Source organism: Mus caroli, chromosome 16 (genome assembly GCF_900094665.2).
Source record: "Mus caroli chromosome 16, CAROLI_EIJ_v1.1, whole genome shotgun sequence".
Classification (NCBI taxonomy): domain Eukaryota; kingdom Metazoa; phylum Chordata; class Mammalia; order Rodentia; family Muridae; genus Mus; species Mus caroli.
Genome location: NC_034585.1, coordinates 85,371,857 through 85,394,733, shown reverse-complemented (window position 1 = coordinate 85,394,733; position 22,877 = coordinate 85,371,857). Strand labels below are relative to the sequence as shown.

At 40.7% G+C, this 22,877-nt stretch overlaps 1 protein-coding gene across 9 annotated transcripts in view; it reads left to right on the top strand.

Moving 5' to 3' along the window:
* The window catches only part of Synj1 (synaptojanin 1), a 79,845-nt gene that overhangs the window by 12,202 nt on the left and 44,766 nt on the right, over positions 1 to 22,877 (top strand). For all 9 annotated transcript variants that reach the window (XM_029470616.1, XM_029470618.1, XM_029470617.1 and 6 more), the window contains exons 3-10: positions 6,206 to 6,292; positions 8,785 to 9,052; positions 12,063 to 12,288; positions 13,016 to 13,099; positions 17,757 to 17,818; positions 18,501 to 18,597; positions 19,594 to 19,763; positions 20,736 to 20,817. In XM_029470616.1, coding sequence (XP_029326476.1) covers positions 6,206 to 6,292; positions 8,785 to 9,052; positions 12,063 to 12,288; positions 13,016 to 13,099; positions 17,757 to 17,818; positions 18,501 to 18,597; positions 19,594 to 19,763; positions 20,736 to 20,817 — 1,076 coding nt within the window. The remainder of the gene's footprint in view (positions 1 to 6,205; positions 6,293 to 8,784; positions 9,053 to 12,062; positions 12,289 to 13,015; positions 13,100 to 17,756; positions 17,819 to 18,500; positions 18,598 to 19,593; positions 19,764 to 20,735; positions 20,818 to 22,877) is intronic.

Below are 22,877 nucleotides of genomic sequence, written 5' to 3'. Positions count from 1 at the left end.
CATTTGTTTGGTTATATAATACCAGGTTTTCTTCATTTGTCCTATCAGGAACCTAGAATTTCACCAAGGGCCTAGTACCTAGCAGATACTTTGAGAGAAGAAAAGTTTTTTTTTTTTTTTTTTTTTTAGTGTTTCTAATATTTGGATATATAGGTTATATAAGAACAGTAATTTGTTTCCTGTCTTTCATTTATAGTTTTGATTTTTTCTTAAATTCTACCAAGAAATCTTTATCTTCTAAATTTTTTGTTTTATGTGTGATGAAATGGAAACTGGCTTTACTGCTAGCTAGTCATATGCTCTTGGATGAATCAGATAATTGCTAGTCTTTTTCTTCTGAAAATGAGGCGCTTAGATTACATGATCTCTAGCACTCTCTGGAGCTTCTATACCAACATGCTATTTGCATGCAAATAGGCTGACCACAAATTGCCATCCATGCAACCACAGGCAAATTGTGATTCTAGGAGCAAGGTTCTAATTTGCAACCTCCATCTCCTGCCTTTTTGAGACTGAATCTTGATATGTGCATGATATACCTAGAATGTGGTGTGTGTGTAGCATGGGACTTTCTATTCACCTCTGCTGGCCTCCAGCTCAGACCCTCCTACCTGACTTCAGAGTTACTGGCATTCTGATCCCTCCCATTGTGCTTTATTGACCCACAGATTTTTGCTTGGTCGTCTGCTTCAACTGAAGGAGTAAAATCTAATCCCAGAATGGAAGGTTTAAGCCACAAGAATGTTTTCATTGGATAGCAGTGCTTTCTTGGATAGCTTTATTTTCTAGTTTGAATTATCGTAAGTCACTGAAAGTTAGAGAAGTTCACATTTAATTTAGTCCTTAAAATACCTTTTAATTTGATACAGGCAACTTAATGTTCTGACCTAGGATAACGTACCAGCTCTGTTATCTGCTGTTTAGATGATAGAGTTAGGATGAAGATGTGAGTTTTATGCATCATAAATATTTCAGCATGTGTTTTTTAAAAGATCTGGGCTGAGTGTTTGCTGTTAGTAGCTTTTCTGATGTAAAGTCTGACTTGTCTTGAACTCTCTAAGAGCCTCTCTTAAGGCTGGGGATGCAGGGGTGCACTCTGAGACATTCTCTGTTCATTTATTAAACCTAATTATGTCATCATCAAAGACATCTGAAAATTTAACAATGGTTCTAAAAATACTGAATATATAATTAGCATTCAGAATATGTCCTGGTGCCTCAAAGATATTTTCATGAGGATATATGTTTATTGTACTTATCTTGTTTAAATTCTGTTCCATGACCTTATTGATAGTTATAGGAATTCAAAGGCCTTCAGATGTTAATGTTAGTGACGTGAAGATACATTTAAAATGCAGATGCAAAAGCAGTGGGCACAGGGGAGCTAGTTCTGCATGAGATGGGTCTGTGTGCTTAGAGACCCTGTGCTTGAAGCAGAAGAAAGTATTTACATCCAAATGCGTGACAGGCATGGGGAGAAGAGTGTTCCCTTTAAGTAAACCCCTGTGTGATTGAATCACTGTTTATCCCTAGTAAATGGCGGCAGTCCTACGGTAGAAGCCAAGACTTGCTTTTGCTTAAGTGTTTTAAATATGGGAGCCGCAAAGACACAGGCCAGGTTACCTTAGCTGAACTACTGAAAATCTTGATTGGCTCTGTCACTCCTGAAACAGTGAGCTTCTTGGGAAATTATACCCACTTGTGGTTAGCAATCGGTAACTTGTAAAAGGAGGTGTGTTTTTCCTAGTGCTTTGTTTGTTTAATAACCACCATCAGTAGAAAAGAAAACAGACCACCTTCTTCACAAAAGACAATTTCTCTCTCTCAGGAAAGCCCAGTGGACGCTGGGACTGGAAAGTGAGCTGGGCTTCTGTGTCACCTTCTCCCCAACCTTGACTTCCACTCACTCTCCCCTCTGTTCCCTCTGCCGCTTCATGGACTCCACGGTTTACGCCCTGGTTGGCAGTTATTAACCAGTCCTGTGTTCCCCACGGCCACCTTCCTCCACTGCACCCACTCACACTCTTAAGAGGATTGTTGAATGGGATGTTGGGATTCTTTCCTGGGAAGGGAAAGCTCTTTGTAAAACGTGTTGTAAGAAAGAAAGTTAGCAAGGCAGGTTGGTTGGTTTAGCCTGAGAAGTGAGTGTCTGGTGCAGCTGGGACGCTCAGTGTCTGTTAGGTCAGGATCACACTCCAGTGTGAAACAAGAAGCCTGGCTTTGGTTGTATTAGTATACATGTGGCTGAAACTCGGGATAAAAAGAAATATTTACTTCTAATTGAGTGATATGGGCAAAACTCCAGGAAGTAGCATTTTGCTAAGAGATTGAAGGATGGGTGATAGTTGAAAATAGAGGATGACTAGTGGCTGTTCCAGATGGAGAGGACACTGTGAACAGCGGAAGAGAAGAGCGAGCGTGCAGGACAAGTAGACAGCGGATGACTAATTTTGCCTGAAGCCTGGTGTGCCAAGAGGTACTGAGAAGGAAAGGAAGACAGGAAGGCTTGTGCTTGGTATCATCAAGGGATTCCGGCCCCCTTTTTATCTAGAGGTCATATACATAATCTTAATGTGGTATAAGTGGTCTTATTTCAGATCATCTCTTCATAGGTGAAGATTCTTCTATTATTTTCTAAAATGGGATTTCAGGGAAGTACAACAGTGATCATGATTAACCCTTGTATAATCTCTTTTGGTTTTCCCCCCACTTAAAAGCAATGTTTGAGCTGGATACCTCAGCTCTCAGCAGGCTGAGGCACAAAGAGGATGGACTCAAGACTAACCTGGGCTACATAATGAAACTCTTTTAAAAAATTATAAATGGACAATAAGGCATTGTAAGATTTATCCTATCAATGCCATTTAGACATATTTATCTAAATTCGGGAGGAGGAAACAATTTTAAACATACAGAAAAGTTGAAGTTCAGTAACATAAAATTTAAAAAAGGATATTTTCTTACCTATTTGAGAGTAGGTTGCTGACGTGAGACCTTATTGTCCCCAGACACTGTACTGTGTGTTCCCTAGACATTCTCCTCATAAGGGCGCACAGCAGCCCTGCCACTGCTCAGGCCCTCTTCACTCTTACCAGTAGCTAGCTATGCTTTGTATGATGGAAAGACCCATTCAGATCTGTATAGTTGATTTAAAAGGTGGGTCTTAATCTCAACTCTGGAGCTCTAGTCTCTGACCCTCAGGACCTAGGAGAACCGTTGTTTGATAGGACGTTGTCCCTCCTTGCTGTGTGGGGCTTCTGCTGTTGCTCACCTTTGACAGAGCTGTTTCAGCAGCTGTGCTGTTTTCTTCAGTCAGGTGACAGCTTTAAAAACTGCCTCGTTAATGTGTTAATGTCGGTATTCACTTTGATTACCGGTAAAGGTCTACTAGGTGTCGCAGGCTTTTGTTCTCCCTCATGATTGTTCTGAGGACTTTGAGACTAGATAAACACCCCTTTCCTTGTGGAACTTCTAGTCTATACGCATATTCAGGGAGTAATAACATTCATTATTATTTCCTTTGTTGCTTATATTCTACATTTTTCAGTACCATTGAACATGTAACAATGGAACCTAGTCTAAGTTCAAGAGCAGGAAGTAGGTAGTTCTTTCAGGGTCTCACATTATACCCCTGGGACTAGCCTGGGACTAGCCTGCGACTCTGTGGAAACCAGGTTCACCTGCCTCTGCACCCCCAATGCTGGGATTAAAGTATTAGTCACCGTGCCCAGAAAAGCAGTTCCCTCTAATGCTGTCTCCTTAGACTTAGACAATTAGTAACTGATTTAAGCCAATTTCCTCATGTCAAATGGAAAGTGTAGCTTTGTCCTTAGGGTACTGTGAAAATTGAATAATGCACATAAACACCTGGCCTTGTGTTAGTGCCGTATTCATCACAGATGATAAACTAATACTGTAGCTGTAAGACCATTTCTAAGTTGCTGGTAATAGAAACTCATGGCAGTAAAAATGTAACCTCGTCTACTTTAGTCAGAGAGAGAGAGAGAGAGAGAACGAACTCAGAAGAAAACTCTGGAATACAAATAATTAAGTGGCTTGGCGTATGCTTACATGTTTAAGCTAGATGACAGTGCAATAGAAGGATGGTCACTGGGCCTGAGAGACTGTTTATTTGTTGTGCAATTGAGAAGAAAATAGTTATGAGGAGAAAATATTTATTTCATGATAATTTAGTTACAGAGACTATTCATAAGGGGAGAGAATTACTATTAAGTTACATTTTCTTTTTAACTCTTGCTGCCTGTGGTCATTGAACCTAATGATGATTTTTTTGGTAATTTCTAATTTAACCTAATTGCTGCTGACACTAATACATCAGTAATTCCTTCATTCCTATGTCAGCAATAATATTTTAAATTCACACAGCATGTAGCCTGAGGGACTCTGCAGAGCAGTCTGACCTGGAAACCACATTTTCTCATGAAAAATTGAACAATTGTTTTGACCATCTGCCTTTGTGTCTGTAGTAACAAAATTAAAAAAAAAACCAATCCTTTCCTTGCAAGGGTTAGGTAAGTGCTCTGCGTTGAGACCCACTCCCAGCCCCACCCATGGTACTCTGAATGAGGAAGTGCGGCACTTAAGGAAGGCAGCTGTAGTTTCCTTTAGAAAACAGAATTCAGTTTTGTTGTAAAATTTTAAATTTGAATTGACCATAAACACATAGAACAATATAATGCTAGGACGGCTAGATATGTGAAAGAAGACATGATTCCCCTAGCATGCTAAAAGTCTTCCCCACTCTAGTTTCATACTGGTTACAGAAAGGCCCACACTTAATAATGAACATATTAGAGAATGTGATGGTGTTAGTTGAGTCATTTAGCTTTAGTCTGTGCTGCCAGCTAGCTGAGCATACGTCCCCGATGGCCAAAGTGAGATGGCAGAGAAGAAGCTTCAGTAGATAGGGTGGAGAGAGGCAGATGGGGAAGTGAGATACTTTGTGGAACTCTGGGGAAGAGCTTTAAGATAAGAGTCTGGAATCCAAGGAATTGGCAAGGAATCTTGGGTAAGATGTAGATTGAGAAGAGCCTGTGTCAGCAGAGAAGATAGACAGGAAATGGGAGGTCGAGCAATCTGCTTACTTGCTTTCCTAGAGCAGCATACAGGAGCCCTGCCAAGGGTTCTGTGGTTGTGGTGTGGACAGAGGGGAGGGAGAAGGCTAAGTGTGATGAGGACAGGGAATCCTGTGACCTAGCATGCCTCTGTGAACTGGGGAGAGGTGGGACAGGGAACAGGGAGTGGAGGGCAGTGGCTAAGTTTGAATTTCACACTTCAGAATGTTTATGTTCCTTGGTTCTTTGTTGTATCTTAAATGTGGATCTGCTAAGTGCTAGGAAGGGTCTGCCCTTAAACATCCAGGATTTTGTTGTTGTTGTTGTCTTTTTTTTTTTTTTAATCAGTAGACTAACCATAGTAGCCTGCTCTAGGGAAATTATTGCCTGGCTTGAGCTCATTAGCAAGTTTGCCTCAGCTTAGAGCAAAGGAAGTGAGAGGAAGGTCAGTAAAGACTGCCCCACAGCCATGCTAAACTGTGGCCAAGCAGTGGCTTGCAGCATTTACCCGTTTATTCAGCTTCTGTGTCCAGGATAAACGACTGAGCAAAACAGGCTATCAACAAGAAGACAGACTCATTAGATGGGCAGAATTCTCTAACTCCAGCAAGAAAGTTCTTGTACTAGGTGGACAGATTAGCTAATGTAATACACGGGTGTTAGGAGAGGTCGCCTCTATCAGACAGAGATACTGAGCTGGTACCCACAGAGACTTCATCCCTGTGTTCCAGCATCCTTGATACAGAAAGGTATTCTGCACATTATCAAGGGTAATGTAAACCAAGCCAGCTACAAAACCTTTACTCACAACAGTGTCCAGCCTGTAAGATATGCTAAGGTAATGGTGGCACAGGGCATGCAGAAGTAACCCACCAACAACTGATTTGACTCGAGGCTCACTTCCCGAGGTGAACCCAGACCTGACACAGCTTGAGTGGTCAAGAACCAGAGACTAGATAACCCAGGGACATAGGGGGAAAACAAGTCATGCTGGTCTAAAGACAGAGAGAGAGAAAAGAGAAAATAGATAGATAGATAAATGGGGAAAACTATTCCATGTTGAAATTTTGTTTCAAGTCTGGCATTATAACTAAATAGATGCTAATGTTTTCAATTATTATTTTTAACAGCATCTGCAGAAAAGGAGGCTATTAAAGGCACATATGCCAAAGTACTGGATGCATACGGACTTTTGGGAGTTTTACGATTAAATCTTGGTAAGTCTGTTATTCTGTGTGGTTAATCTACTTTTTCATTTCTGTTTTTATAGTTCTGAAGATGAGAGAGACTACCTGTATATCATTTCAGACCCAGTATTTGAGCCTTAACTAGTATATACCTTTTAAACATTCATTAGGATCATTTTTTAAAATATTTTTATTAACCAAGAATTTCATGTAATGTATTTTGATCATATTCAACCCCCCCAACTCCTCCCAGATCTACGCCCACATCCTCACCCAACAAACTAACTCTTTCTCTCTCTCCCTCCCATCCTCTCTCTCAATCTCTCTTTGTCCCTCCCTCCCCTACCCCTCTCTCAAACCTATCTATGCATTGGTCAAGCACTCTTGGCTGTAGGGTCCATTCCTGATGTGCGATCTGTACATCAGAGATCACAGCATTAAAGGAAGCAGACTCTGCCTTTCCTGGCAGCTGTCTGGCTCAGTGGTCAAGAGCACTTGGTCCTCTTGCAGAGGACCCAGGTTTGCTTCCCAGGACCAATATAGTAGCTCATAACCAAATATAACTTCAGGGTTACATGTGGTAAACATAGATTTATGCAGAGAAAATGCACCTACACACACAATAAATATGTTTCTTTCCTAGATAGAGTTTTAGGATCCAAGGAGAGTGTTCTATTGAAATACATCAGCAGACAATGAAAGCATTATCTTTCTTCTCAGTAAATTAGGGAATGGGTGTCTGTGTGGTAAACACACTGATTCCCCTAGTGTATTGTGGGAAAGGCATCTGTTTTAGATTCAGAAATGTCTGCTATGTAATGTTCTTTTTTAAACTTAAAATCACTTATTCTTATGTGTGTGAATGTTTGATGCATGTCATGTATGTCTGTAAAAGATGTGCACATAGCCCACTGAATTAAGAACAGGGTGTCAGATCCCCTAGGACTAGAGTTCAGACAGTTGAAAGCCACCATGTGGGTGCTGGAAATTGAACTTGGGTCCCCTGGAAGAGCAGGACTCTTAATCACTGAGCAATCTCTCCAGCCCTGACTTAATGTTATCATGGTCTTCAGGGTAACTTTTATGATTAGCAGTTTGTGTATAAAGGTATGACATGAAGTGTGGTTCAGAGACTGGGCCTTAGCCATGTTTTTAATGGTCTGTGTATGACAGTAAGCTCGAGTTATCATGCATGTACAACATGTGGTTTTCTTCCTTGATGAAGTCTAACTATGAAAATTGCTTTTAAAAGTAAGTAAACGAAAGTGTGGATTTAGTTATACAGTAGGCTTTCGTTACGATTCAAGCACTTTTCTTATTGTGTGCTGCCAAGAGTTGATGGAGTCTCCTTTGAGCAGCACTGGCTATCAAGTAGAGGTTTGCCCTCATTAGTAATCTGTCATATGCAAAAGGCCGTGCTGGATCGTTTACTGTTCTTGTCTTGAGTACCATGAAATAAATGTTTTAATCCCATTTCATAGGGGATTGTGTTACAGGCTGGTCATGCTAGCATACTCAGTTTAGTCTGGATTATAAGTAAAGAGCCATGATTCAGAGCTATGTCTGCCTGTGCCAGTGCTTATGTTGCTAACTCTTAATTTCATAAGATTTTTGTTGCCATTACATGAAAAATTTGAAAATCCTGGTGTTCAGGAGTTAGGTCCTCAGAATGAACCCCAATATTATCCCTTTGCCACAAAAAGGATAGAAAACAAAACCACACAAAGCCTGAAAGTTTTCACGAATCAGATTGCTTAATAAATTGTCACCAAGGCCTTGTTCCCGTGTTCTGCCATCTTCAGCTCACTGATTTACATGGCATTTTTTTTTAAAGATTTATTTATTTATTATATGTAAGTACACTGTAGCTTTCTTCAGATGTACCAGAAGAGGGCATCAGATCTCATTACGGGTGGTTGTGAGCCACCATGTGGTTGCTGGGATTTGAACTCTGGACCTTCAGAAGAGCAATCGGATGCTCTTACCCACTGAGCCATCTCACCAGCCCTACATGGCATTTTTAAACTTAACCATATATAAGCAACTGGGACAGTCACTATCTTATCTGAACTTCCTGTCCATCAGGAAAGTAGAGAAGGCAACTTTTTCTTTTTCTTTCTTTTCTTTTACTTTTGTAAATTTTGTAACTTCAGATTAAGTATAAAATAACTTTGTAAATGTGACATCTCATTAATGTTTTAGTGCCTCACATACTGAATGTATTTAAACAAGATTTTTCCCCCCTAGAAAAAAATACCTGTAGTTGTAAATTTAAACATATTGATAATCAGAATGGCTAGGCCTGGTGGTCTCACCTCTAATCCCTGTGTGTGGAAGGCTTAGGCCAGAGGATTAGACGTTTATGCAGTATAGAAAGACTAGCTCAAAAAAAGAAACAAAATATTACAATGTAAGATTTTAAAGCTAGAAACACAGGAAGAAGTCAGAAGAAACTATGTAACTTGAGGCTATGGGCTTGCAGACATTGATGCTCTACCCAGTAAAACCGCTGGTGTTTGCAGGTGATGCCATGCTGCACTATCTGGTCCTGGTCACTGGCTGCATGTCTGTGGGGAAAATCCAAGAGTCTGAAGTGTTTCGAGTTACGTCCACTGAGTTCATATCCCTGCGAGCTGACGCTGCAGATGAGGACCGCATTTCAGAAGTACGAAAAGTTTTGAACTCAGGAAACTTTTATTTTGCATGGTCTGCATCTGGAGTCAGCTTAGATCTGAGTCTGAATGCACATCGAAGCATGCAAGAGCACACAACCGACAATAGGTTTTTCTGGTGAGTCTGTGGTATCTTTCTTCCTTTGTGATGATTTACTGTGCTGTAGCTCCGAGATCTGGGGCATAATGGGCTCCAGGGCGGCTGTTTCTGCAGAGAACGGAGGCTGGAAATGGTTGCCTACTTTTTCCTGCCCCGCGCCTGCAGCAGAGCATGGCGGCACCTTGGTGGAGCTGCCATATGGGATGAAGCAATTAGGTGCTCGCTCTTCCTGACCTGGACGGAAACGTGCTTACATCTGAGAACTTACATCTCTGGCATTTGTAGTGTAGGTGTCACTTGTTCGTTCGCTAGCTTAGTTCCGAGGTCTCATCTCTGAAAGGACCGACATTCTAAGCAGCACTTTCTTACTTTCCCTATTAAGCCTGTAAGGAGCTGATCCTCTTTCTTTTTTGGTGCTGAAAATTGAACATGCTTTGTGCATAGTAGGCAGCTGAGTGCTCCTCTAGCCTGAGTAGATGATCTTGGTATGTAAACAGCAGGCTCTGAAGAAATCCTGCACTAGGACACAGTCTAGCACTGCAGTAACTAAAACCTGAGTGGGTATTCAGGGGTTGCATGACACTGCTAACGTGCTATGCTGTAGGCAAGCACAAATGCTGAGCAGACACAGCAGACTGAAAGTTGTGTGGCTTTATTGTAGCAGACTGGATTTCAGTGCTTCCAGTCATGTTGCTTCTGTTGTCTGTGGCCTGCATCAGTGGTGATTTCTCTTTAATGCAGATAGAAAATTATTTTTCACCATATTACCACACATTGTAAGGCTAAAGCCCCCAGGACAGTGCTCTTGACCCACCTCGGTCTTCAGATTCCAGGCATTTGCTTCTGAGGTCATCCTCCCGCTCCCTCTCAGCATCCTGTGTGGTTCTCGGCTTGTACATTCAGGTCTGACACATTTGCCCCGGCTCTCAGAGGGCTCCAAGTTAAGGACAGCTTGAGGAGAGAAGCCAAACCTCATAGCTTATGTGGAAGAGGCTTGACTCAAAGGAGAGAGAGTAGAGCAGAGAGGAGAATAAACAAAGGCTGTAGAGCACTGCCTGTCAGGGACTCGGGCTTGGCAAACTAGAGGAAGACAGATGCAATGTGCTTTTGTCAAGCATGCACAGAGAGGCTTTCCAGAGTGAAACCTTTGCAGATCCTATGTTTTTTCTAGTGGGAAAGAAACCCGGAAGCCCTTGAAGTAAATAGTCATAGCCCAGCTGCGGCAGCTGGTCATGCTCTCTGTCCTCACTCCTATCTCCATCGCAGATGGACAGCATGGGAGAAATCCAAGCAGGTGTAGTTGCATTTACAGTTTCATTAGTAGGCTAATCATTTTTTCTTTTCTGTTTGTTAATTAAAGGTGGGGATCAGGACATGTTTAGATCTTAGCCCGAGGGAGGTTGTTGTCCAGTGGGTCAATAGATTGAACTTGTGTTTTGCTAAAGATTGAAATACTTGAGTTTAATTTTGCCTAGAAAAAAAATGGAAGTTTTAGACTTCATATCATTGTAGCTTTGTCTCTTTTTCCTTTGAAAGATATACAGTAAGCTTTGCAGCTAGATTACCAAGTACCTCTCTCAAGAACTGTATGGTTATATTTCATTGGAGAGTTTAAGCTGCTGCTGCTCAAGACTTGGCATACATGGAAATGGAATAATACATCAATACATTGACAGGAAGGGGAAATGTAAATAGACAACAGAGCAGAGAAAAGCTACCTGCTCCCAATGCCTCAGATCCAAGCTCCACTTAAGTGAGGACAACCACATCACTTGTCTGTACCATGGCATAGCCCTTGCTTGATCTTTGGACATACTGGCTCATAATTGGTTGAGGTTTGCCTCAGATCAGTGTAAATAATAAATAGTAAAGTATGAGAGCATAAGTCATGGTATTCTAAATAAGGAATGGCTGTCGGACATCACATGATCCTGGTAGTGGTCGCATCTCTCAGTTGCATTCCAGTTTGCTTTGTAAATAGCAAGAAGATTTAGGATGATAGCTGGTCTATAACAAGTGCGCATGGCTTCCACCTAGTGTTAACTGAAAGGCAGCTTTGTTCCTTGTTACTGTGTTCAAGAAGGCACGATCACATTTCTTTTCTTTCTTTAAGAAAGATACCAGGGTATTGTAAAACACTTAAAGTCCATTTAAGATGGGTCAACATCTTAAAACTCTGAGCCTACAATAACATAGAAAAGTAACTTTTGAACTAGCAGAGTCGTTTGCTGAAAGGCGTCTTTTTTAGTGGGTTCCTTAGACTACTCCAGAGTCTTCCATGTGTTCTGTGTAAGACTGAGGTTCCAATAGAGACAGACTTCTGAAGAGCACTGTGCAGCAGGAGAAGACTAACTTGCCAGGGCTTACTCCTTCACCCATGATTTAGTCATTGCGACACTAAATATTTTTATCTTTTGGTTTTGACCATTGGGCTGCGTCTTTGCTTGAATAAAACATTTTTCCCTTCACATTTGTACACTAGGCCTTATCTGATACCTGCAGTACTCCAGTGTTTAGGTGGGTCTGTGGGTGTGCTCAGAGATAAAGCATTTACTATCCAATGAGTGAGGTCCTAGATGCCGTGACCAAAACTGAAACAAAAACAGTTTTTGGAGACATAGAAAACACTGTGCCTTACATTGTGTGATATGGCAGCTACTAACTATGCTGGCTATTTAAACTTCATTAAAATATAGCCTTACATATAAGTGTCCTTATATATAAGTCTTATATATAAGTCTTTTTAAAGTAGGGTGTGTTTGCAAAACTCCATTTGACAAGGTAAGTTCTGTGCATGTTGTAGTTTATACACCAGAAATGTTTTACCAATACTAAAACCACAGGTGTTTACTTCACTAGCTTACCTGATTAGGCATCTGAGTTTCCTTTTATAACCTTGCTTTTAGCATAGCAAATGTAAATGTATCCTTTATGTGGGGAACATTTTAACAGTAATACTCTAATGTTACAGAATTTGTTGTGTGGTCTTTTGTTATTAGTGACCTAATGCAGTTACTTCCTCCCGTAGGAATCAGTCTCTGCACTTGCATCTCAAGCACTATGGTGTGAACTGCGATGACTGGTTACTGCGGCTCATGTGTGGGGGAGTAGAGATTAGAACAATCTATGCTGCCCATAAACAGGCAAAGGCTTGCCTCATCTCAAGACTAAGCTGTGAACGAGCTGGGACAAGGTTCAATGTCCGGGGAACAAATGATGATGGTCATGTTGCCAACTTTGTAGAAACAGAGCAGGTAACGGAGTGCTTTATATTTCTTAGTGTGTTGTAAGAGAGGCTCAGGGAGTCCTAGGTAATGGGCTTGTGAGGGACACCGGACATGCTAGGTGATAGCTACCTGGAGTTTGCAAATACATTTTGGCATGTATAATGTTGATGTTCTTGACTACTTATTGGCCTTAAGAAAGGCTTTCCTAGAACAAAATCACACAGGTATAAAATACTAATTAAGTATTTATTGTTACATAGTCAGTGCAGTCAATTCATTTGACAGTGAATTTTAAAATCTTCAATTATAGAGCAAGATGGCTTAATAAAAATATTTTATGTGAAAATAAATTCAACTCTTAAAGATAAATATGTGCTACCTAAAATTTTAAAGGTATAATTTTTGGCTGTGGAACTATGTAACTGTAAAGTTTCAGGCTATAACCGAGCTCAAACTCAGATCTTTAAATCAGGTTTTAGAAACTATAAAAAGGCTAAGGAACAAATTAAAAGAAATATAAGGGTACATGTATATAACAGTGAGATTAAAAAGGAGTTTCTTGTTTTAATGTGATTTTTACATTTTACTGTTTTCTTGTTCAATATTATCATTAACTGAAAATCTTATTATCCTGTTTTGGTTGCTTTGATCAGGACAGTTATATATAAGTGGTTATCAAGTGCAGAGACTTCAGTAGCTGCTTTTCTAATACAGAATTAACAGTTTTTCTTTTGGATTTTTTTTTTTTTTGTAGGTTATATACTTAGATGACTGTGTCTCTTCCTTCATACAAATCCGAGGATCTGTTCCATTGTTCTGGGAGCAACCAGGGTTGCAAGTATGTGCCTGACAGCCAATTGCTTTGCTGTTATTGTTGTTTTCTTTTGAATATTTCTACATTGTCCAAATTTTCAGCATAGTCCTTCAGTTTCCCTGATGATGCTATTGTGTGGCGTGTAAGTGCGGCTCTGCAGAACATGGTATCTTAGACATGGTTCCTTCAGTTCTGTATTAGCTGCCTTTAGAGCACTGCAGTGATTTATCGTAATGAGGCCAATTTTATAAAGACAAAGTCTTATTTTTATTTTGGCTCATAATCTTAGAGATCAGAAGTCACGATTGGACAGGCCCATTTCTTTGGCAACTGGTAAAGCAGTGTGACACTTGACGGCATTACCACAGGTTATATAGGGAAATGTCCTTAAACAGGAAGCCAAAGAAAGTCGCATATTTAGTTTGGGCTTGTGTAACTACTGGCTCCCTTAAGAGTGCACCACAGGAAACCAGCATTCCCTCCCAGGGCATTTCTCCCCGTAGTCTAACGACTCCCACAAGGCCCCACTTCTTAACAGTTCCACGCCATCACCAACACTGCCGCCCTGGGCACCAAACCTCCAAAGCATGAAGACTTAAGGGACAGACCACTTTCAAACCATGTAACTGTAGCAACACAGGAGCCTGTTTAAGTTTTTCAGTTTCAAGGATTAAACCGTCTTCATTATTCTTTTCTCATTATTTTAGTATAGAATGGGTTACTCTGTTAAAGCAGGAGAGTTTGTAGCTGGAAAGCAGTCTCTGTTCCTGGACTTAGTTACACCCCTTTCTCTATGCACCATTGCTAGCCGGGGGATCGTGCACAAGTGATCGAATTCCTCTGTCTGTCTCAGTCTCCTCATCTGTAAAGGAGAATGATGGCAGTACTGTCTCCTTCCTGGGATTGCTGTGTAGACTTTAAAGATTTACTTTATTAATAAATAAAGTATGTGAGTACACTGTAGTGTATACAGACCCACCAGAAGAGGGCGTTAGATATCATTACAAATGGTTGTGAGCCACCATGTGGTTGCTGGGATTTGAACTCAGGACCTTTGGAAGAGCAGTCAGTGCTCTTAGCCACTGAGCCATCTCTCCAGCCCGACCTTTGCTTTATAATCTGTGAGGCCTTACCATTTTCAGGATATTCCTGATGATATTTAACTTCTTTTTTTGTTTGTTTGTTTGTTTTTTGAGACAGGGTTTCTCTGTGTAGCCCAGGCTGTCCTGGAATTCACTCTGTAGACCAGGCTGGCCGTGAACTCAGTAATCCGCCTGCCTCTGCCTCCTGAGTGCTGGGATTAAAGGCGTGAGCCACCACGTTAACTTCATTTTTAAAAACATAATTACTTCATCTTTATAAAATGTTTGTAAAACTACAAAATGTTTACAAAATATGTTTTAAAAGTTTATGATATTAAATTATTTTCCAGAAGTACATTCTTACATGAATTATATTGAGACGTGCTTAGTGCTTTAAAGAGCCATGTTCATCATAGGCCTGTGGTGTGTGTGATCTAGCAGGCTGGGTCTCAGGTCGGATTGAGCATGATACTGAAAACAAAGCCTTGCTTCCTCTGTAGAAGCTGGAGGCCTCGTGATTGTCCAGTGTTAGTCTACTTAAGGTATGCCAAGGACTAACGATGCAATGAATACTTGTTCTTAGTTATTGTCAAGACTAGTCTGACTGGTGTGAGGCTTTTTTGTTTGTTTTGGTTGGGTTTGCTTTGGAATTTGGTGGGTTTTTATTTTGTTTTGTTTTGTTGCTTTTGATTTTGAGGCAGGGTCTCACTGTAGTTCTGGCTGGCCTGGAGCCTCTGTATATACACCAAGCTGGCCTTGCCTCTGCCTCCTGCGTGCTAGTTTTAAAGATGTGTGCCACCACATCCAGCCAGGTGTAGACTTTGTTTTAAGCATGGAGCAGGTTCCTGACACTCTTAGAAAAGTATGCCAGCCCAGCCTCACTTTTCTATGCTTTTGAGATCTTTGGAGAATGGTTGAGTACCAGCTTTAAGAAGAGTCCTAAAGCCCAGCCTGATGCGAGGTGGATGCTTTTGTTTTGGGAACAGTGGTTGATTTGCAGGCCCTGCGTTGTACTGCTTCTCTGATACTTTTTCCGGAAGTTCTGAATCATAGTATTTGTTTAGCAAAGTTGGATCCTGAATAGCTACATTAAAGGAGTCCCCTGGATTGGACTTTGTTTCTTCCTTCTCCTGTAGTAAGGTCTCACCTCACAGGGAGTCTTGCTGGCTATTGTTCTCTGAAAACTTTCGTGTTGTCAGCCATGCATTTCTTATAGAGACAGTGAATTTTGAGTCACTGAGATACTCTAAGAATTATCCTAAATTATGACCTAGCTGGACTGTTGTTGACTCATTGAGGAGGGGTGCCTGATTCTGTTTTTCACAGTTATTTACTTTAGTAGTCTCTAAAATCAACTTTCCTTCAAATAACAAAAGATTGGTCTTTGCTTTTGTTTGTTTGTTTGTTTTCCGAGACAGGGTTTCTCTGTGTAGCCCTGGCTGCCCTGGAACTCACTCTGTAGACCAGGCTGGCCTTGAACTCAGAAATCCGCCTGCCTCTGCCTCCCGAGTGCTGGGATTAAAGGTGTGCGCCACCACGCCCGGCTTGGTCTTTGCTTTTAAGAATGGTTCTTGCAATATAGGCCTGGCTGGTGTAGCACTATGTAGCCCAGGCTGGCCTCGAATACATGACAGTTATCCTGCCTTAGCCTCCTGAGAATGGGCCCTTTCTGTGAATATATTTTGTACTAAAACATTTCCTCCATTGTTCTAAAAGAGTGGTAATAAAGGAATGAAAATACATTATTTATTTTTAAGAAAGTATAGAAATAGATATTGATTTTCGAAAATAAAAAAACCATGCCAAGGCTTAACTGTCCTGTGGAACAAAACTAGGCCTCTTGCTTTCGGGGGCTGTAAACGGTCCTTCCGTGTTGCATGTATTCTCGGGAGGAGAATTTATTTTAGGGACTGACTTTGTTCGTTTGTTTATGGTGATGTGCTGTCTGGAGCTTGTGGCCATTTTGAGGCTGGGTTTACAGTTCTGAACTGTGGAGTTGAGGAAGCATAGCAGAGCTCGGTTTTTTGTCTTGTTTCCTTGTCAGACTACGTAATGATATGGCAGAGCTCCTCCTCGACCCCTTTTAACAAGTTGCTTTGTCCATGTATTAGCAGGAAAGACTTCTGGGAAACGTCGATCCAGAAGTCTCAGATCAGAGGAAGGTTTCCAAGTGAAGCTCTGGCATCTGCTATGTCTGTCTGTCTCTCCTCTGGCATCTCTTAGGTCTGTCTCAGTAACTCCGCTTGCCTGTGTGAAAACAGAAGTGTAACCCATGTCAGGCGGAGATTCCGATAGTCTCCATCTTGTTTCCTCCTCTAGCACAACATTTTTAATTCTGTAGCACGTGCTGTTCTTGTGGTTATGTGGCTATGAGATTGGCCTGGAAAGTCTGAGTCTGCAGGAAGAAATCACATCCTTCTTTATATTTGAGGTGGGGGTAGGAGACGTGTGCATGCACGCAGGACTTGTGTCCAGGCTCCCCTTCTCTGAATCCACAGCTACAGGCATTTGTGAGCTACCAGACATAGGTGCTGCTTGAACTCAGGTCCTGTGGAAGAGCAATTCGTGCTCTTAACCACTGAGCCATCCTACCAGCTCTAGGAAGGACTGGCTTGGTTGGGTTTGTTCTTTAATGTGTTTGGAGTTTTACTGAGCTAACTAGAGTCTTTACCATTATAGAGAAAAAGACATGTGCACATTGTTAGTAATAGGCTACGTGGGAAAGTAGAAATTTTGGTCAGGAATGTAAATCTCTCATCTGAACCTTTTTTAAAAAAATTACTTACATAGAACTTAAACAGAATATATATTTAAGTTTGAAATAAGGTAAATAGTATGTATGAAAGCACTCAAAAATCTCTTCCACCAGAAAATTGCTGTCAATGAGTATTTCCTAGTGGGTGTAGCTTGTTCTTTTTGCTTTTCTATTTCCTTTTGTCATTTACAGCATACATGACCACTATGAGGATCAAAGACATGTGCTTGTTATTTTTTTTAAACAGGGTCTCACTGTGTAGCCCTGGCCTGGATCCATGTAGACCAGGTTACTCTTGAATTTGATGGCATTCTTCCTATCTCTGAATCCCAAGTGCTGGAATTAAAGGCGTACTACCATGCCCAGCTTCCTAGTTTTTTTATGTCATGGAAATAAAAGTGAATTTTGCATGTTGGCTGTTTCACGTTATATATTTTTCTTTCTATCTTTGTTAGGTCGTACAAGATATAAAACATAGAAAAACCTTCTCTGTCATATGCTGAGTTTAGATGGTTCACACAACAAATAATACTAAGCCAATCTCTGATGTTACTTTTTAAATCTAAGTTTCTACAATTGGGCTTTTTGTTGTTGTTTCAGTCAGTGTAAAGCTGAGTGCTGGTGTCACAGCTGTGTGCTGGCACACCTGACCGTCATTCCTTTTATGTGAGGGTTCTCCTTACAGCCCAGAACAGGGGACCCCTTGAAGTCTGAACAGATCGCCCGAGTGAGGGCCAGGCCTCTCATGCACAGTGCTCACTAAATGGGTTACTTGGACTGCAGGGGGGACACTTCTGTCCTGATGGTGGTTTGGGTAATGATTGAGTCTTTTTCCTTGCCTAAGGTGGGATCCCATCGTGTTCGCATGTCAAGGGGATTTGAAGCCAATGCGCCTGCCTTTGACAGGTAGAACTGCCTTTTCTTTGTTTTTTAATTGCATTTTTTTCTAGTAGTACCTCATTGAATACAGGTTTATATTAACCACACCACCTTGCACTAAAGTTTCTCTTGAGCATATATAAATATATTAATATTCATTTATAGATAGACACAGTGAGAGATTAACTCTTATTAATAACTAGTTGTATTATTGCATGTATGAAATTCTCAATAAAAAATTTTAAAAGTGGGAGAATTATAACTGTACTGTGCTAAAATGAGTGCATAATGTATCATCTCTCAGGAACAGAGATGTCAGCTTTTTTAGACCCTGATTGACTTCAAGTAACAGAAACTGTGGGAAGAAAAGCCACAGCTAAGGGATCCTTCAAGGGCTGGAGCTAGTCAGGGGGCCCTTCTGAATGTCCCTGAAGCATGTGGGCATCAGAAGGGCCCAGTGTGCTATGACCTGCCTTGTCTGTTGTCAGCTTCACAATGGAAAGTAAGCCAGAGGCTGGACGACTCCAGAGCACCAGGGGGTGAGAGTGTGGCATCCACAAGTCAGAGAGAAAATTGAACTTACTGAACTTTATAAGTGCAGGTGTTTGAGAACGTGTAGGATGGATTTGTATCACCAAGTTAGCAAATTGTGTAAGTTTCTTGTTTACTGGGAGAAGGCTATATACAGTGTCCTGTCTTTTGTCACTAGGCATTTCCGAACACTTAAGGACTTGTATGGTAAACAGATAGTAGTGAATCTGCTTGGGTCCAAGGAAGGCGAGCATATGCTGAGCAAGGCTTTCCAGGTGAGTGGGACCACTGTCGTCTCTTCTGCTCACCTAGAGTGGAAACCAAGCAAAGCAATCAGACTCCCTGTATGCCAAGGGGCCTCCTAGGCACAAGTTAGGGCCCAGTGATGCCTTTAGCTCTCTGAGGCCGTTAGAATGCAGTATAGGCAAAATAATTAATCAGTTTTGGATCGATGTAAATTTTGTTATATAAGGTACATAGAATAGCCAGAAAACATTTTCTAAGGTTTAAATTAGGAGTCTAGTTAAATGGGAAAATAACCTAATTAGCTATTTTTTAAGATTATGAGGAAATTATTGTTTTGTTTTGTGTCTTATAACTTTTTTTTTAACTTGGTTTTTTGAGACAGGGTTTCTCTGTGTAGCCCTGGCTGTCCTGGAACTCATTCTGTAGACCAGGCTGGCCTTGAACTCAGAAATCCGTTTGCCTCTGCCTCCCAAGTGCTGGGACTAAAGGCGTGCGCCACCACTACCCTGCGAGAAAATTATTGTTTTGCTTTGTTTTGAGGAAATTATTGTTAATTAAACATTGTGCTTTTGAGAGTCATGTTTTAAAGGTGAAGTTAAAAAATATACATAGTATTGAATGAGAGCATAAAAGATGAATTCTTTAATCTCTGATTAGACTTTGTGTTAAAAATTAAGGTATTTTATTTTAGATTCTTAGAAGGCAAAAGTACTTACTAAATTTGTTCATAACAATAAAACACTGGTTATTGAAAACTATTTCATTTTCTAAACCAACCTAATTAGGTCCCCTGAATTAATTTTGCCACTCAGTCTCTCTGGGATAGTGTATGGATTTTAGAAAATAAATGCCATTAGGTATCAAAAAAATGTTCCTTTTGCTGCCAGTGTCAGTGAGAGTTTTGGGGGGTTAGTAAAATTTCAGAGAACTTCCTATGCCACAGCTTGGACTGTAAGTGTGTGTCTGGGGCTGCAGCAGTAGGCCACAGCTAACAGCTGTGTGAACATTTGCCGTTTTCCTTCCAGAGTCATTTGAAAGCCTCCGAACACGCCTCTGATATCCACATGGTGTCCTTTGACTATCATCAAATGGTTAAAGGAGGAAAGGCAGAAAAACTACACAGCATTCTCAAACCACAAGTCCAGAAGTTTCTAGATTACGGATTTTTTTATTTCGATGGCAGTGAAGTTCAAAGGTTTGACGGCTCTTTCTTCTCTTTAAATTGGAACTTTGGTATAAATTATTGTTAACATTGAACTTTTAATTTTTCTTTTCTATGTTGCAGTTTATAATTTTACAGTATTTTTAGTTCTTTATGTTAAGTTTAGAGGTTTTTTTCTCCATATTTCAGCAACTAATAATAATAAGTTCCATCATCTAGAAACAGTGTGAGGCAGCAGTGTGGGTGTCTTTACTGTAACAAATAGTGTCTATGATGGTGCCTTCCACATCTGTGGAAACTGAGGCATGGGCTTGAGCTGCTCCGGGTCACGTGTCTGGGAAGCATTAGAGCTGCTGTTCACCTGGCTTCCGACTTCTTCATGCTGTTAGGAAAGCTGCAGTTTCAATCATTCTTGACTCTAGAAATGGCCATTACATGTGAATAAAGGGAAATGTTTACCTATTGTCTGCATTGCTGTAACTTAGATCGTTAGCTTTTGCATGTGGAATAAGAAAATTGTTCAAAGGTTTTAAAGTTCAGATTTTAGATTGAAGTAAACTTATAAACAAAGATCAAAGTTATTGGCTTTTTTCAATTTGTGTTTTTATGCCATAGCGGCTCTATAGGGCAGTCAGTACAAGAGTTCTTGCTTGTTTGTTCATTTGTTTAAAAAACCATTTCCAAAATATTTGTTATTTTTGTGGAAAGAGCAGTAGGATTATAAACCTGAATGTATGTTTATCCCCTAACTTTAGGCTTAGTTAAAATAAATGTGTGGTAGATATGTAATGAAAAGCATGTGGTAAAACGTTAGCATGTAGATGCTAGGTGTGTGTAGATGCTAACTGTTTCATATTTTTATGGTTATTTTGTGCCTGAAAATGGTGATGGTATAAAGTAGGAAGTAGAAGGGCACCCAAACTTCGTCCTGTCTGTCGCTGCTGGCTTGTTGATGCTTTCTTCTTGTTGTAAACTAGCCATGTAACTTTATTGACATTGTTACAGGTGCCAGAGTGGAACAGTTCGAACAAACTGCCTGGATTGTCTGGATAGAACAAACAGCGTGCAGGCATTCCTTGGCTTAGAGGTAAAGATCACTGCCTGTGCCGTGTGTATCCCGAGTGCTCCTGTAAAGCCTGTGTTTCTAGCTGATTAAAGTCCTGAAGCAGGCCGGGCGTGGTGGCGCACGCCTTTAATCCCAGCACTCGGGAGGCAGAGGCAGGCGGATTTCTGAGTTCGAGGCCAGCCTGGTCTACAAAGTGAGTGCCCAGAGAAACCCTGTCTCGGAAAAAAAATAAAAAAATAAATAAAATAAATAAAGTCCTGAAGCAGGGCCTTCTTATTCACCTTTGGTTTTACTTCTTGCCTTTCTCTGCGCCCCCACCCCAGCTCTCAGACACCTTGAGATTTAGCTGTTCCTTTCATCTACTCTGAGAGCTGTCAGCTATGTCCTTCTATTCTTCCTTAGCATGCCTTTAGACAGACAGACAGACAGACAGACAGACAGGCGCCTGCGTGTAGATTGGAGTGATCATTGTTTTTTTTTTTTTGTTTTTTTTTTTCGGCCTGTCTCTTGAAACAGTGTGCATGGATTTTAACTTTATCTGAAGTTTTCAAGATTTTTAATTTAGGATTTTAAAATCTATTTTTACATGTGTATTTCTATAGAGTTTTATTTTGATAGTTTGTAACTCAACCCAAGGGGCATTGTTTATGTTTATTTTAGTGTTTACTCACCATGTGTCTAGTGAAGGCAGAGGCTCAGCCAGTGAGTATTTAAACTGGAGCAGCAGTGAGCTGCCAGCTCTTCCCTGTCCCGTAAGTCAGCGTCATGGGGTGCTGCTGGTGCCCTCTCTTTCTTTGCATTAGGAAGGACGTAGTTTTCAAGAAGTATAGAGGCAGAAATAGAAAGTAACTGATTTTTCTTCTCCAGTTAATGATCTTAGATTTGTCCAGAGAATTAGTTAATTGATTATAGAAACTTAGCTTCTGCCTCAAAAATGAAAATCCAGTTGTATAAAGTTCTCAGTGGCAGAGATCTATTTTATGTAAGTAAATAAATTTTACTGTTTTGACTTTTTTTTGAAACCTATCATTGACATTTTTTATTGCATATGAGATGTGAGAGAAGGCAGGTTGTCCTTAGATAAATTCAAATGGCTCAGTTTGATTGAGGCCCTGGCTTTCAGTGGCTCGCTGTATTTACAGGATCTGCACACGGTTATTGGAGTTCTTAACTGACCAATGTTCATTTCCAGTCTGTCTCAGTTGACTTTTACTATTGAAAGTGTGATGTGAGAGTGTGCCCTCTGTCGGTTGCATTTGGTTAACCAGTCACAAAACTTATCGCTAAATTAGAGTTATACAGACTAATAGTAAAGGGAAATTTGCTTTCCCACTTCTTAAAGATTGAACGATTTAACCAATAAAGGAGACCCGTGGGCTATTTTATGTCCCATGTAAGCACAGAATAACTCTAGCATCAGCCTCAGGAATAAAATGAGCCAATTGAGGGGCCTTACTGTATTTTTAACTCTTTTTTTTTTTTTTTTTTNCCTGGCTGTCCTGGAACTCACTTTGTAGACCAGGCTGGCCTTGAACTCAGAACTCCGCCTGCCTCTGCCTCCCGAGTGCTGGGATTAAAGGCGTGCGCTGACATGCCCGGCTATTTTTATCTCTTTTGTAAGTATAGTTACCACACCTAACAGAAAAGAAGAAAATGTAAGTAGGAGTTTAGCAAAAGAGCAAGAATAGCTAACTGCTGGAATTAGTAAGGGGAGCAGGCATTGCGTCCATGCTGCTGGAGTGATCAGTAGCTTGTACAGTGCTTACATTGCCACCTGCAGTGGAGGGTTTGTCCCCCAAAGGCCCTTGAAATGTGCACTTGGTTCCCACAGTATGACACTCAGGGGCAGCTTGCTGCTTCTATTGCTCATGTGACCTTAATTACCCAAGCTTCAAGAACGAAGTCCAAAATGAAAACCTAGTATTTACATTTACGTAAACTATATTTAGATACATAGTTTTGCTCTCCTTTATAGATTAGTAGTGACTTAGCTAGTTTCTTCAGTGAGCAAGGTAAACTGGGATGGATGGCTATAAGATAATTGAAGGGAACATTACTTCTTTTATTTCCAAATCCATGTC